General features: G+C 37.4%; 2 protein-coding genes across 9 annotated transcripts in view; one reads left to right on the top strand and one right to left on the bottom strand.

Annotated features, from left to right (window-relative positions):
* Positions 1 to 6,237, bottom strand: part of SAP30BP (SAP30 binding protein) — a 53,690-nt gene extending 47,453 nt beyond the window's left edge. The window contains exons 1-4 of one of the 4 annotated variants that reach the window (XM_032211661.1): positions 6,078 to 6,164; positions 4,804 to 4,915; positions 2,729 to 2,838; positions 79 to 126 (exon numbers count right to left, since the gene is read on the bottom strand). In XM_032211661.1, coding sequence (XP_032067552.1) covers positions 79 to 126; positions 2,729 to 2,838; positions 4,804 to 4,861 — 216 coding nt within the window. In that variant the 5' untranslated portion in view covers positions 4,862 to 4,915; positions 6,078 to 6,164. Of the gene's footprint in view, positions 1 to 78; positions 127 to 2,728; positions 2,839 to 3,657; positions 3,684 to 4,803; positions 4,916 to 6,077 lie in introns of those variants that run through there. The other 3 variants (XM_032211659.1, XM_032211662.1, XM_032211660.1) reach the window with 3 other exon arrangements.
* Positions 6,238 to 6,293: 56 nt separating this feature from the next.
* Positions 6,294 to 16,686, top strand: part of RECQL5 (RecQ like helicase 5) — an 85,626-nt gene continuing 75,233 nt past the window's right edge. For 4 of the 5 annotated variants that reach the window (XR_004254820.1, XM_032211655.1, XM_032211657.1 and 1 more), the window contains exons 1-8: positions 6,294 to 6,645; positions 7,431 to 7,637; positions 10,088 to 10,209; positions 10,778 to 11,296; positions 13,746 to 13,851; positions 13,979 to 14,090; positions 14,305 to 14,467; positions 16,507 to 16,589. Coding sequence is in view for 4 of the 5 variants with exons in the window: in XM_032211655.1 (XP_032067546.1) it covers positions 7,517 to 7,637; positions 10,088 to 10,209; positions 10,778 to 11,296; positions 13,746 to 13,851; positions 13,979 to 14,090; positions 14,305 to 14,467; positions 16,507 to 16,589 (1,226 nt within the window). In the remaining variant the exon portion in view is untranslated. Of the gene's footprint in view, positions 6,655 to 7,430; positions 7,638 to 10,087; positions 10,210 to 10,777; positions 11,297 to 13,745; positions 13,852 to 13,978; positions 14,091 to 14,304; positions 14,468 to 16,506; positions 16,590 to 16,686 lie in introns of all 5 variants that reach the window. The other variant, XM_032211656.1, reaches the window with a different exon arrangement.

Raw genomic sequence — 16,686 nt, 5'->3', positions numbered from 1 at the left:
ATACATATGACTAACTAAATCACACTATTATATGCTTTGCAGTGTATTCCCATTCCATCATAACACTCTTCCAAATACCTTCAGATCATCAGCCTCAGGTTTTTCAGTCTCTGAATCGTCATCTTCCTATAAGACAAAGAATGTACAGAATTAAGCTTTAAATTGTCAGCAAGTTCTTGCGTATTTGGCAAGGGACTTGCACTAAATAGCCTAATTTTGCTTTTTAATTCAGCTGGGCCGCCCTCTCAACTTTCCCAAACTCTGTAAAAACAGCCATTCAAGGGGAAAAAAAGGTATAAACAAATTAAGTTTACTTCTAAGATAGTAGGGTAGATTCTAGGAACTCACACAATACTGGATTTCTTTTTTTTAAAGGCACTGCAAGTCAACAGATAGGATACATTTTATCAGTAGATAATTATTTTTTCACCACCTTTATTCTAATAAATAAAGCTAGGCAAACTTGAGGACAACTAGCCATGTACCCACTTACAGTATTTTCTGATTCTAGAGCCTCCAAAACAGAGTTTCAAGATGTCCATTTGTAAGAAAATTGCAAATATTGGATACACTGGAATGTGGGGTCCTTGGTACCCTCTGAGCTTGAAAGTTTTCTTAAACAATGGAATTAATGGAAAATGAGAAAGAGCACTTTTCCAAAGATTAGCATAGAACTATTACCATAGAACTGTAATATCAATCAATAGCATGCCCCAGGCTTTTCATTGCTAAACAATGGCCCTGAAATTCTGTAACACGTCTACTTTAGGGTTCAACAATACTGTAGGTTACAACCTCCAATCCACTAATGTCTTTCTGAAGCTGAAGTTGTTATCCAGATTTGCTACCCATATTCTACTTTAGGTACTTATTTCTAACTCAACACGAGATTAAATACTGAATAATCAGTTATAGGAATGCCCACAATAAATAGGACCACCTAATTCTTTTGCCACATTATGAAGAAATTTTAAAAAATTGCAAATATGCTTTCTTCTATATGAAGAATGGAATTATGGATACCATTATTTAAGATTAAGGTTAGAAGAATTTACAAAGATAAAAAGCATCACGTTGTAACTCTGTATTTTAATTTTAACATAGCTGCATTAAACATCAATATTGTGAGCATATGTGGTAGAGGTTTGGGATGAAGTATCAATATTATATTATTAACACACAATTCTCCCTCTTATTGCTACTAACTGATCTAAAAGAAGCGGCAGGAATCCTGAAACAGGTGCCCCGGATGTGTCTTGACATGGATAGGAAAAGAAACTTAATGTAGACAATGGTATACAGTAACAACCATCTGCAAAGGATATCAAAATAAGCAACATGGTAGACAAGGTGTGGAATTCCTGCTATTGAGCAAGTGTACTGATGCATGCACATAACAAGTGGGATTTGCATTGTCATATTCAAATATTTGTATTATGATGGTTAAATAAACTGCCATTTTGCAGATGCTTTTGATAGCATTTATAGGTTCTGCCAATCAGTATAGAGATAGAGAATCTCACTCAGATGAACTGTGCTACATTTATGAATTTATTCTGAGGTGTTCATGCAATAGCATTAGCCCAAATGCTGGATGTTATCAGCTATAAAGCAAGTTATTTTTTTTAAAAAGGATTTCACCTGCTTTAAATATTCTTGGGATTTATTAACATGGAAGGATGGTTCTTGAAATAAAAACTAAGTAGTTGGACAAAGTATATGAGCAATATACTTATCCTACTAGTCAGATTAGAGTATCTTCTCAAGAGGTCATCCTTACATGTCATATTAAATTTCATTTTAAGCAGGAATCAGAAGTATTTTCATGCCACTTATTTATAAAAAAATACTTATACATCTAAATAATAAGTATTTGGAGATAATACAAAACTGAATAGAGATGCACATAAGAATGGAAAAGTTATAGGAAAATTTTATTTCCTTCACACTAGTAAAATGTATAGGAATTCTCATATACAACCTCAGCTGAAGGGATAAAAGAAGAAAATATCTTTGGAAAATGCCACAGTATCTTGGTATAAATTATCATTTGAAACTGGCAATTTTAAAATACCACCTGAAGATTATTTTAAATTATCAATTTAGAAAGCTGCCCAACTCACAATTGCAACTCTGGGCACTCAGCATTAGATTAAAAGCAAGAAAACAAATAATATGCAAAAAAGTATAAAAAATAATACATCTCAGACTAATCAAATTTCATAGAATGGGCTCATCTAACATCCTGGCCAAAGAAAGGAATATGGCCTAAAACAAAAAATGTAGAGAAGATACATTTAAAAAGCTTTGCAAGAATAATCGGTTCAAGCAATGAATGGGGTGGAAGGAATAATAGTGTATGGATCACTACCATATAATCATGGTATAGCTGTTTTTATCAATTTATTTATTTTTTACTTTTAGATTCTAGAATTTAGAAATTTACTTCTAGAATCTAGAAATTTCATGTATACATCAACTATATAATAGATCATTTTATTTTTACATTAAGATTTGATCTTGCAAGCAAAAAGATATTTTTACTCAAGGAAGTTAGGGATAAATAATGAGCTTTTCCATTTTATATAAGCATTTCGCTAGCAATTCTGTGATAACTTCAAATATATGTAAACAAAAGCAACAAAGAAGATAGAAAAAGTTAATATTCTTATTATGCTCTAGTGAAACCTACAATCCAAGTCTGATTGCTGTATAACAAAATACCTACTGACTGTCTGCTGTTTTCATCATCATCTTCATCATAACCATCCTCTTCTCCTTCCATTTTGCTGAGGTCATCTTCTCCATAGCTTTCTGACACCAAACCAGCTTTTTCTTCTAGATCATCCAAAGAAGGAAGAAAATGGTTAATAGCCACTTTGCAATACAGTGAAAATAAATGCAGAAGATTGATACTTTTGTACAAAATCACAAAAATACACCTGCTGAAATAAATCTACCCTGCTAAACAAGAACTATGATCTTTTACTTAAGTAACTTTTCTTCAGCCCCTCTAGTGTAAGTTCTTTCTTGCTAACTGCCCAATAAAATACCAGGTACTAATCTTACTATATTTTGCATATACCATGACACTTAAAGGTGTGTGAACTTGTTTAAATTTACAATGTTTCTGCAGAAATATAACCTAAAACATAATCTGTTCTCCATACAGATACTAAAACTAGTTAAAGAGAAGCCAAATAAACAAATGAGTCAAAATATTACAAGACCGAGTGGCTGTGGATGTTGCCCCCAAAGGACAGTCCAGATAGTCCATCCTTAATCCTGAGGGGTGAGAACTTACACCCCTCAGAGAGGGCCCGCAACTTGGGGGTCCTCCTGGATCCACAGCTGACATTGGAACACCATCTGTCGGCTGTGACCAGAGGGGCCTTTGCCCAGGTTCGGCATCAGTTGCGGCCCTATTTGGATCAGGAGGCACTTCAAACGGACACTCACGCCCTCGTCACTTCAAGACTAGACTACTGTAATGCGCTCTACATGGGGCTGCCCTTGAAAAGCATTCAGAGACTACAATTAGTCCAGAACGCAGCTGCGCGAGTGATATTGGGTGTACCAAGATACACCCACGTTACACCTATCCTCCGTGAGCTGCACTATTGGTCTCCGAACGCAATTCAAGGTGCTGGTCATTACCTTTAAAGCCCTACATGGCTTAGGACCAGGATACCTGCGAGACCGCCTTGTGCCGCATACCTCCCAATGGCCAGTGAGATCGCACAGGGTGGGCCTCCTTCAGGTGCCGTCAGGCAGGCAGTGTCGGCTGGTGGCTCCCCAAAAGAGGGCCTTCTCTGTGGCCGCTCCGACCCTATGGAATGAACTATCCTCAGAGATCTGGACCTTACCCACTCTCATGGCCTTCCAAAAAGCCGTTAAAACCTGGCTATTCCGGCAGGCCTGGGGCTGTTGACCTCATTACTGAGGTCCAGCCCCGATCAGATTGGGTGCATGGTGATGTTTTTAAATTCTTTCCTTTTATTTTATTTTTTTACTAATTACTTTCTTTTGTTCTGTAAGCCGCCGGAGTCCTCCGGGATTTGGCGGCCTATAAATCCATTAAATAATAATAATAATAATAATAATAATAATAATAGATGTATTTACTGAGAAAGCCACAAACTTGTAAAGTGGCTAAAGTAAATGACCCTCTAGGGTGGGGGGTGTCAAACTGCAGGCTGGATGCGTTCACATGCAGGCCACACCCATCCCAGCTCCGCAAATGGGAAAAATGTTGTGAAACATCATGTGACGGCAACGTGATGTCGTGAGTTTGACACAAGTGCTCTAGGATTATCAATTCATTTGAAGGGGAAATTCAGGAGTTTCAATCAATAGTTGATGATAATCAGGTGTGAGTGCGAAAGGTTTGCCTTATTTAAATAATGGAATTCTGAGTATTCACTTTCAAAATCTGAACTTTGCAACACAGGTAAAGGGAAGTGTGTTATGGGTCAAACAAAGGAAATTTTTAAGCATCTCCAAAAACATTGTTGATCCTTTACCAGGCTAGAAAATGTTACAAAATTATTTCCAAAGAGTTTGAATTTTATCAGTCCAATTTTAGGCAGACTGTGTACAAATAGAGATAATTAAACACCACCATTACCCTTGCCAAGAATGGTTGACCAACCACAATCATACAAAAAGCAAGGTGTGTAATACTTCAGGAAGTGTCAAAGAGGCCCAGAGTAACATTTAAGGAACTAAAGGCTTTTTTCCCACTGGTGAATGTCAGTGTTTGTGAAACTATCATCAGAAAAACACTGAACAACAATGGTGTACCTGGCAGGGTTGCAAGGAGAAAGCCATTACTCTCCAAACGAAGAAAATTGTTGTCCATCTACCATTTGCGAAAGACCATGCAGATAAACCAGAAGGCAACTGGAAGAATGTTCTGTGCACAGATAAGACCAAAATAGAAATTTCTGACTTGAATGAAAAACATGTTTGGTGAAAGGCAAACACTGTATTTCAGCATAAAAACTTTATCCCATTTGTGAGACATGGTGGTGGCATTATCAGTTACTGGAAACAAAGGTTCGCATACATTTGCCACACACAGGTATGCAGTTCTGGATCATTTTTCCCAGTAAGTCATTAAATATGATGCTTTGGCTCACTTGTTTAATAAGGTTCACTTTATCTAGTTTTAAGATTGGTGGGGAGAACAGATCACATTTTTAAGGTCTTTTAAGCACCACTGTATATATACCAAACATACCAAGTCAAATGTCTGATATTTTATCTAACAACTAGTACAGTAGAGGGGACACAGAGGCTCAATGGCTAAGATGCTGAACTTGTCGATCAGAAAGGTCAGCAGTTTGAATCCCTAGCACCGCATAACGGAGTGAGCTCCCATTACTTGTCCCAGCTTCTGTCAACCTAGCAGTTTGAAAGCACATAAAAATGCAAGCAGAAAAATAAGGACCACCTTTGGTAGGAAGGTAACAACATTCCATGCACCTTCAGCGTTTAGTCATGCTGGCCACATGACCATGGAGACATCTTCTGAAAGCGCTGGCTCTTAGGCTTTGAAACTGAGATGACCACTGCCCACTACAGTCGAGAACAACTAGCACATATGTGCGAGGGGAACCTTTACCTTTAGTATGGTAGAACTCACCCTGAAGAAGCTTGAAGAAAGCAGTCGCTGTAAGTAACTGTGTGGGTTGAAGTTAATTAACAGCGTAGCCAAATAAAAAGGTGCTTCATATTTTCAGAAAGACACCTTTTCTCCAATAACCAAATGATCCGCCCAAGATCATTAGAGAGGAATATATACTGCCACAATACCCATCAGCCAAGAATACAGGGACTACAACCCCTCCTGGGAAACGGGGGATGGAGAGAGAAAGCTTCAACGTGGAGTAAAGCCCATTTATCATACCTCCCTGAACACGAAGCAGCCAAAGCCAATCAACTCTATGATGCATAAGCACACCCAGCAAACACTCGAAGCTGACTGGGAGCCATCCCGACCAGCTTCCAAAGAAGAAACGAGGCATAGCGTCTTATTAAACCCAACCAAAATCGCCGCCGCCCCAAGGCCTCACCCGTCCCTCCTCCTCGATCGCTACCGGCCCCGCCGGCCTCGCTATCAGACTCGGGCTCGGAATCTTCCGCGTAAACCGCCAAGGAAGATAGAACGCTTTTTTTCGCCGCCGCCGCCATCTTCTTTTTCGAACTCAGTTGAACTCTCTTCCGGCGCAAGAAAATAGCGTCAGCGAAGCGATCGCCGGAACTACCGTCCTTCTGTTCGGGACCGCGATAGCCGCAGACTAATTTTCTCCTCAAAGGTATCTCCCTCCCTCCCAAGGAGGAATTCGTGTACTACCGGGTGCCTTTCAAAAAGAGCATTTCGCCCCCAAGTCTCGGCTCTTCAACGCCCTCTGACATCATCAACTCGCGCCGAAGCGCTGCCGAAGTCCCAGAGGCTGCTGGAAAATGAAGTCGTCCGAATTAACCGGGATTCTGGCAACGGCTGCGCCCGCACTGGGATCTTATGGCGCAAGGATGTAGTTTCGGAGAACTGGGAAGTTTAGTATCTAGTTTATGGGTGCACTAAAACGCTTCCATCCCCGCGGGGCCGCGGTCTCGAGTTTCGGTCTCGGCTTCCCTCAGGTGAAAAAGGTTGGAGATACCTGGAGATTATTTTTATGCCGCCGATTTTTTTTAATCCCTTTCCCTTCGGACAAGGGTCTGAAATTTTCATCGTCCCTCTTTTAACCTGCTAGGTTTTTCTCTGGCAGATCTGCGTTAGAACTCATGTGAGAAAAGTGATAATAAAAAAGGGTCAGGAAATTCAAATTGGTCTCAGAATTACATGTCGGTTGAATAGCGATTTGTTCTCCAAGCCCACCCACCCATCCACCCGCTCTTTGAAGGGTTAAATATTATATCGTGCGAACTTAAAAGATGCGTTTTGTGGAACATTTTCTGACCTAAAAAAAAAAAGCTAACATTTGGCTTTGTGCTTTTGCGCGAACGCCACTTGAACGACTCCAAAACTATAGCCTTCACTGGGAAGAGTAATAACATCCGGAAAAGACAGTTGTCTTCCCTGTTGCTTAGAAAATCGCATGGAATTGAGCTCCATTTGGAGGAAACGAAAGTTTGGGGCACAGGAGCTGCAAGGCAGTAGAAAAATCTAGTATATATAAGATAGTAATCTGCATTCCGAAAAAGCAAGAGAATAGTTAAATTTCTTGTGCCTTAGCTTTTTTTAGTCTCTATAATCCAATATATTTATAGCTTTGCTTTTTCTATAGGCTAATGAATAGTAAGAACCCTCTTGTATTTTCTAAATCAGAGAATATAGCTGGCATGGTGATGGTTGTATAAAAATAAATTATACTTCATTTTAAAGAAGATGGCATTATTGAAATACATCTGTTATGCCTATACAGGTGATGATTTGCAAGAAAAGAAAATAATTGCATGAAGGCCCTCTCCTTACTTCTAGTTTGAATTATTCCTAGTATTGGCTTTTAAGATGAGTAACATCTCTTCCTCAAGATTGGAAGATAGAGTTCTACAAACTCTGACAAAGGTTTTTGGATTTAACTCTTTCAAGACTTCATTGCAAGAAAGTGCAACTATGACTGTGGTAAAAGGTAAATTGCAAGTACTTTTTATGACATAAAATATTTTAAACATGTCATTCAAAGATTCCCAGCTTTCCAAAACATGGCAAGTATTAAATTCTATTCCCTGTAACAATAAGTTAAAAATGTACAGTGAAAAACTCCAAAAACTGTAAAGATTTTTTTTCTACTGCTGAAATTACATAAAATCTTTTAGATTCATTATTTCAATTGCAGATTTTCCTAGATTCTCTTAAAATGAGTAATTGAACTTGGCCAAATCCGTACTAAAAATGATTTAACTGGAAAATAAACCCCAATTAAACAGACTGTTTTCTAAGGCAATGAATTGTTAGTTCTAAAGGTTATCCTAGCTGAGAAGTCATATAAATGTATTACAATCCTAATACATTTAGAGAATGCTTGACTGGTGATGGATTTTACATCAATTTGGATGATGCTGGCTTAGCTTCATAAACTAAAATGTGATTTACTACAATTTATTCTGAAAGATTTCAGTTAACAGTAATTTCCTAAAACATCCAAACTGAAGAGCTATAGACGAGTCAGATTTCATCATTCCTAGAATGGAAATCAAAGAAAACTGCACAGGTAGTCCTCAACCTATGACCACAATTGAACCCAAAATTTATGTTATTAAGTGAGGAAATTTGCTAAGTGAGTTTTGCCCCATTTTACAACTTTTCTTTCCATATTTGTTAAGCGAATCACTGAAGTTTGTTAAATTAGTAACAGGTTGATAAGTGAATCTGGCTTCCTCATTTGTCAGAAGGTCGCAAAAGATGATCACATGATCCCAGGACACTGCAACCATCATAAATATGAACCATCTGTCAAGCATCCAAATATAAGTAGCTTGACCATGGGGATGCTGCAATGTTCATAAATGTGAAAAATAGTCATAAATCACTTTTTAAAAATACTGTTGTAACTTCAAATGGTCACTAAATACTGTTGCAAGTTGAGGACTACCTGTAAGTCATGACTATTTTTCTGACCCACAAAAATGAACCATTTCACCTTAATTCAACCCAACCTATCTGGAATCAAAGCAAATAGAAATCCAGTCCCATCCATCACCCAGAAAAAGAACAGCTGCAAAGAGCTTGTTCTCCTCACCATGGCACTCTGCTCCATCTTCAATTTGCCCTGCACCTGATATGCCAAAAGAGCATGCTGTACAAAAAATATGAGAGCTGGATAGTGTGCATGCACGCAAGGCTTTTTAAACAAGGAGTTGTTTTCTTATAAAGATAATTTATTATATGGCATTCAGAAGTGCAAATTTCATACTGTATATACTCGAGTATAAGCCTAGTTTTTCAGCCCACTTTTTGGGCTGAAAAAAGCCGCCTCGGCTTATACTCGAGTCAGTGAAAAAATTGCCCGAAATGGAGGAGAAAAAGGGGCGGGGCCATGCCGCTGGGTGACACTCGTGAATGGCCCAGTGCCCCTGTGAGTTTCCCCTCCCTCTGTGTCAGTTTGCCGCGCAGCGCGCACCGCACCATCCCCCCTCCTCACGTTCTAATGTAATGCAGGGCTGTCTTACGATTCCCCTTCCTCCCCCTCCTGCCGCTCTGCAACGATGTCCCACCTCCTGTTATGGCAAGCAGCCACATAGCGATGTCCCACCTCCTCTGGTACAGTGATCCAATGATAGGAATCACTGTGCCGTGTGTCATAGGAGGCGGGACATCGCTCCCGCGGCTGCACGGGACATCATCATCACAGCGGGACATCAGCATCATGAGGTGAGTGAAGTATTTCATTGAATACACCGCTAGTTTACTGTTTTTCTTTGAAATAAATATTCAAAAACATTATTGGTATCTATTTTTATTTTTGAAATTTACCGGTAGCTGCTGCATTTCCCACCCTAGGCTTATACTCGAGTCAATAACTTTTCCAGTTTTTTGTGGTAAAATTAGGTGCCTCGGCTTATATTCGGGTCGGCCTATACTCGAGTATATACGGTAGTTACATTTGACTAACTTCATAGGCATCCCATGTAAGAGTGAAACTCATGGACACATTTCAGCAACATCAATGACATGGTCATTGCTATGAGGCTTTGTGGCCTTTTGATGGCCAATTTAGAGCCTCGTTTAAATAATATCTGGGTTTATGATACCAGAATCCACTTATTAAACTTGATCTGTGGTCCTTTTTTGCTCGCTTCAGCCTGAAAAAAAATTTGTGTCACTGAATAGCAGAAAGTCAAGCTCACTCTGGTCTAAAGCATTTCTTTTAAATCATTTTCATAGAGCACCTAGCTCTAATATGTTTTACTACAATATATTGTCTCAGTAGTGTTGTGCTTATGTGGATATATATATATATAAGGTTTGATATCCTATGCATATCCTAGGAAACAAGTTGTTCTGGTCTTCAAATCAGAATCTGGAGACACTTGTAATTGAAAAAACAAATCTTTGTACATTTTGTTGTTGCTTTTGCAGGAGAAAAGGACGTTTTTGTATGTATGCCAACGGGAGCAGGGAAATCCCTGTGTTACCAGCTTCCAGCAGTTTTGGCAAAGGGCATCACGATAGTGATTTCGCCATTAATTTCACTTATTCAGGTATCTTTTACAATTATTTGAAAGAAGAAATACATTTCTTTAAATAGAAAAATGTCTTAGAATCTGCCTTTTCTGAAGAGCTTGTTAGCTTAATTCAGATCAATAATTACAGGTTATTGTATAATTCAATCTCATAACTGAAAGTAATTGGAAGTTCTGGAATTAGCATTTTCTTTGGCCTTTGGATATTACCACAGTAAGATTATATATGTAATTGTTCTGAATTATCTTTCTGTATCAAACTTTAGAGGTGTTTAAAAGTTTCACATAAATAAAAATTCAAAGAATTAATCCATTGTTTTTAATCTTTGGTACTATATTGGATTTTGCTCATTGTCATCTTTTTTTAATGAACTTGTTTAATTAAATAGAGGCAAATCAAATTCTGTAGGTAATTTCAACCACTGTAGTTTAAAGAATACTCTTAAGGACCTAAAATAAAAAAATGCATGTATAATAAATGTGTTTGAAAATTCTAAATATAGTTAGATGATCATAAATGTCTTCAAGTTGCAACAGTTTCCTGGTCAGATTCTTTCTGTAAAGTTACCTTTCTCTTTTCTCATAGGATCAAGTGGATCATTTGCTCTCTCTCAAAGTTAGAGTGAGCTCCTTCAATTCCAAGATGTCCGCTCAGGAGAGAAAAGCCATCCTTGCTGACTTGACAAGTGACCATCCTAAGATAAAGCTGCTGTACATCACTCCAGAGATGGCAGCTTCTGCTTCTTTTCGGCCCTCCTTGGAGCGTCTAATATCTCAAAATCTTATCTCTTATCTGGTAGTTGATGAAGCTCACTGTGTTTCCCAGTGGGGGCATGACTTCCGACCGGACTATCTGCATCTTGGCTCCTTGCGTTGTCGCATGCCCAATATATCATGCATAGCCCTGACAGCCACAGCTACTAAGCAAGTTCAGGAAGATATTATAGCCCTGCTGAAGTTAAAGCAGCCTGTTGCCACTTTCAGGACACCTTGCTTCAGGCCCAATCTGTACTATGATGTGCAGTTTAAAGATCTTTTAGCAGATCCTTATGAAAATCTGAAGGATTTCTGTCTGAAGTCTCTTGGACAGCAAAATGAATTAGGGGTAAGTGAAACCTCTCAAAAAAGGTTGTTTATGGCTTATGGGTCTTAGGTAACTTACAACTACCATGATAGGACAAAACTTGGATTGAATCATATTTCCTTTGCTACTTGTTCAGAGAGAGGAATTCCCTGACATGACATACATATGACATCACATGCATCTATTGAGAGATAACTAGGAACTCAGCTGTGAAATATACCAGTAACTTCATGGATAATACTAATCTGTAATAGGTTCAAAAGTATATAGTTCATTCAAAGCTATACTCAGGATTTATTTCTGAGTAGACATGCGTGGGATAATTCTGTTGAAACGGCTTTTTCCAGAAAAACAAGTAAATGATAGAGTAGTATTACAGAAAGAATAATTATGTACAGATAGTCATTGACTTAATAGTTCATTTAGTAACGTTCAAACTTAAAGCGGCACTGAAAAAAGTGACTTATGATTCTCATAATTACAACTTTCTGGCATCCCCATGATCATGTGATCAAAATCCAGAGTTGTCAACTGGTTCATACTTATGACCATTGCTGTGTCCCAAGGTCATTTTTTGCAACCTGACAAGAAAAGTCAATGGGAAAGCCAGATTCACTTAACAGCTGGGTTACTAACTTATCAGCTGCAGTGATTCACTTAATTGTGGAAAGAAAGGTCATAAAATGAGGCAAAATTTACTTAGCAACTGTCTCACTTAGCAACAGAAATTTGTGTTTCTGTTCAATTGTAGCTCAATTGTGGTAGTAAGTCAAAGACTGCCTCTATATCCAGGTAGGGAAGCTGTGGTCCTCTAAATTTTCTTCAGTGCTAGATCTCAACATCCTCAGCATTGTCCACATTAACCTGGGCTACTGGAAGAGTTCATTTTACAGCATATGGAGAACTATAATCCCACTCTCACAATATTATTTCTATATATGCCGGAATAAAGGAGGGATATAAATAAGTACATAGGTGACATATATCCAAAGCCTCAAAGGAAAGAATCCAAATTCTGCAGATTTCATTTAGCAAGTATGAACTTTTCAGCAGGACATTGGAGTTTGAATTCTTGATTAGTTTAACAGAGTCAGTTTGGAGCAAAAGGACTGTACATTAAAATTCAGATTATATAAATATTGTATAGGAATATAAGATTATATAAATGTATGTAAGTGTTGTAGATTCTAGTTTATTGTGGAGTAAACATAACCTGTATCATGTCATGGGAAAACAGAATAAATATAATATTACCTTATTCTTTTTCCCATAAGGATACAAGTTGTATAGTCTATTGAATTTTTTAAAAAGAAAGCTACGGGTATCTTTTAAGAGGAATTATGGTTAAACTGTTGATCCCAGATTTGTATCCAGGATCAGTCATAGACATTCTTGGGCCACTCACTGTTTCTTAATCCAGTATACCCCACAGATAGTTACAGAAGACATCAGAGAAAAGGATGGTATTGAGCTCCCAGAGAAAAAGCAGGATATGAGTCTAATAATAATTGTGGTAGATAGTATAAATACTAAATGAAAATTCAGAGTCATCCAAAGTTGTGCTTTACAAGTTGGGAAGCCATATAAAATTTTGAAATAAACATCTAAAAATATTTTGAAGTTGCAACTTTCAATTTCCTCTGCATATGTGTAAATTTATAGATCTGTAGTGCAAATTGCAAAATCAATTTAAGGACATATCACTTTAGTCTCCAGTATTGTTGTCTGTTTATTTAAAATATTTGTATGCAGTGGTTGTCACCAAGGACTGAAGATAAGAACCATTTGTTTAACAATGTCATAACTTTGAATGGTCACTGAATTGTTAAGTGAGGACTGCTTGTATAATAATTCGTTTGGCACTTTAGATGTGCAGTTTAGAAAACTTAGGTATTTCTAGAAACCTGTTCTGTCACACTTGGCATCCCTGAAGGTTGCCAAGCTTTTTGTTAAAGTCAATATAAGCAAGAAAGGGGAAAGAATGGCTTATGTGAGGTAATAGAGGCGAAAGAATATTACCACAGAGAATTGGGAATTGACCTTTTATATCAGGAGGGGAACTATGGCCCTTTTATGACTCATGGACTTCAATTCCCAGAATTCCTGAACCAGCCATGCTGGGAGTTGAAGTCCACAAGTCATAAAGGGGCCATAGTACTCCACCTCTGATCTACATGGATGGCTGGAGTCAGAGAACATAAACATTGTCCACTGGTAGTCTTTTTTGGCTTGATTGTTCAGAGTAGCAGATACTGTTCAGACTTTTGTACAAATTCTGCTTCTATTTGGAAGAAGGAAAATCAAAAGGTTCACGAGAATATGTTGGCTTCTGTATAAAATATGTAATGTTAACCCTAAGCCAAGCATATGAAAACTTATCTTTTAGGAACTCATATTTGTAGTTTAAGTGTTTATTGTTGCATTTCCTTATGATGCTAATGTTAGCTTCATTCTCTTTTCCTTTATGCAGGGATATCCTGGCTGTGGAATTATCTACTGCAGGATGAGAGATGCTTGTGAGCAAGTGTCTATTGAATTAAGTTATAGGGGAGTAAAAGCCAAGGCATATCATGCAGGTAATAAAAACTCTCTTTCTTTCCACTCTAAGCAATTATTTAGTGCACACACACAAAAAGTTTCTTAGGATAAATGGATGGATAAAGTCTGCTGATATTATACTATTGTCCTTTGTTTTTTCCTAAGGGCTGAAGCTAGTAGAGCGAACCTCCATTCAAAATGAATGGATGGAGGAAAAATTTCCAGTTATTGTTGCTACTATCAGTTTTGGAATGGGAGTTGACAAACCCAATGTCAGGTGTGTGCAAAATGATCACCAAGTAGCCAAACAGTTTGTGCTTTCAATATCAGTATATGTCTTTGCTTCTTTTCATTTAATAAGATGTGGGTGGGGAAAGAAAACAAACTGGCCTACATTTATTGCTGTGCGTTGGTTGGCCTTTAATATGGATGCATTTTAAAATTTTTAGATGTATCCCACATAAAGATTATTATTGGTTTACATCACACAGATTTGTTGCACACTGGAATATTTCAAAATCGATGGCTGGATATTACCAAGAATCAGGAAGGGCAGGGAGAGATGGGAAGCCATCAAGCTGTCGCCTTTATTACTCTCATACTGACAGAGAACAAATCTGCTTTCTCATCAAGAAAGAAATTACCACGCTTCAGGTAGGGGCCTTGTGTGGTATGGCTTCAGTGAATTCTTTCTCTGCCAAATCAACTGCTCATAACTTAAGAATCCTTCATTTACTGTGTACTATAGCTCACATTTCAATGCTCACAAAAACTAGTTTAATTTTGTATTTGAATAAAACAGGCAAGATACATCTTAATATATACATGGCAGCGTAGAGCCTTTCAGATTTTACTGCTTCCCCTTTGTGAAGGTAACAGTCATGCTTGTTAATACGCAGACAGTGTATTTCTGTGTTCAGTGTATTCAGTGTAATATGCAAACTGTATTTTTATATACATATTCCATTCTACTCATAAGTAATACATTAAAATCATAATGAATTTTTTTGGGTACAAAATTTCCACACTGTACTGGCTTACATTCCATTCCTCCCCTTAATACCACTATTGTCCATGTTCTCTCCAAAATCAGATTGGCTTTTTTAGCAATGATCTCACCAGTTGTAATTTATTCCATATTTTGCATTTGAACAGAGACAGCATAAGATCTTTCAACTTTCTTTAAGTTTTATCAATTCCTTCAATAAACCAGTCCTTCAGCTATTTGCACAGAGTAGGCTCTAGGGGTTTGGTATTTTTTTACAACTTGGACAAATCCCCACATTTACTGTATCTAAGATTCCCCTGATTTCACACACTCAAAGGAGGTAAGGGCTTAATCCCTCCCATTATAATATTACACTGTTTTCTTATCTATGCTTCATTTGTTCATACATATCTCTGTAATCATCTTGTGAGTTTAGCAAAATACTAGATGCTGGTAACCTACTTTGCAAACATTTCCCATCAGTAATTGTGTCCAAATAGGATTATTTCTATAAGATCAAAGATGTAAATAAAAATCAGATCACTAAAAATCAGTTTATGTCAAATTTAAATGTTTGCTTATTTAACTTCAAATTTCTTTCTTCATGCCATTCCAGAACTTAATTCTCTTACCTTGTAACTGCTTATCCTGAGCCTATATCAACATATTATCAATAAAGTACAATACTCTTTCTAAACCTTCCAGAGTTTGCAATTCAATACAGAGTTTATATTGCTTTTGATATACTTCTGAAGCTGAAGAGCTATCAAATGGTAAATCTTTGAATTGGTGTCTTCCAAAAGGTATATTGAATATACATAGCTTAGAATTTGTGTCATCTAATTGAGCTTGCAAAATTCATTGCTTGATCTAGGGCAACAAACATTTTGTGTCTCACTAAATTAGTCAGTCATATAATTGCCCAATCTGGCAAGAATATGCTTAAAAAAACCCTCTATTATGGGGGCATTAATACCTTTGCCTCCCCTTTGTTTCCTTATTAGCATTCTTTTGTGGTGCACAGTGATTTTCAGATTTCTCAACAGCACTTGCAGCTTCTGCTTATCAGAGTGCTTATCTTCAGATTAGAATGAATTGAAATTTATGTTACTTCCTCCCTAGCAATATGCATAATGAAACTGCCTGTGGTTTCCCATTCTTTTTGTTGGCTCTACTTCCCACATAGTACAGCTGAAATACAGCTTTGTTTCCATCTTCTCCAAGTTTTTTATACATTTCCCAAAAACATATTTGAAGGCTACTGCTGTTTCATAGCACCATCCATTTTTTTTTCTGTTGATTTTTTACATATGTTATGTTTCTTAGCACAACAAACATAGAAAATACACAGAAAAGACAAATTCAGTGTGGAGGTAGGTTCTAGGCTTACAAAAGGAAAAGAGCCACATCCACACAAATCTGGCTCCTCTTATTTATTCATAAGTAACAGGTTGTAATTGGTAATAATACTGAGGAAAAATGAAGGCTCATTTGCTGTATTCTTATATGAAAGAGAAGTATACCCAAAAAGAATGTAGTTTCAAATTGCTGCAGTACTTTTATAGGATTTAAATAAAATGTATATTTGTTTGTAGCATCATTATGCAACTAAGGATAATGTAACATTGTTGTGAATAAATAGCTTTCTGAATTCAGTGCTTCAGGACATAGATAGCTTTGATTATGCTGGTTTATGTTTCCCCAGGGGAAACGAGGTTCCTTGAAGGAGTCTGATAAAGCTGTGATGAAAGCCTTTGAGGTTATGGTCACCTTCGCTGAAAATCTTTTGTAAGTATAGATGGATACTTAGATGGTTGGAAGCTTTCTCTTCTATGCTGTGGTGTGTGTGTGTGTGTGTGTACCATAGTAGCATCTGTAGTAATTT

This window comes from Thamnophis elegans, chromosome 2, assembly GCF_009769535.1.
Source record: "Thamnophis elegans isolate rThaEle1 chromosome 2, rThaEle1.pri, whole genome shotgun sequence".
Classification (NCBI taxonomy): domain Eukaryota; kingdom Metazoa; phylum Chordata; class Lepidosauria; order Squamata; family Colubridae; genus Thamnophis; species Thamnophis elegans.
This window is presented reverse-complemented; position numbering and strand designations above follow the sequence as displayed.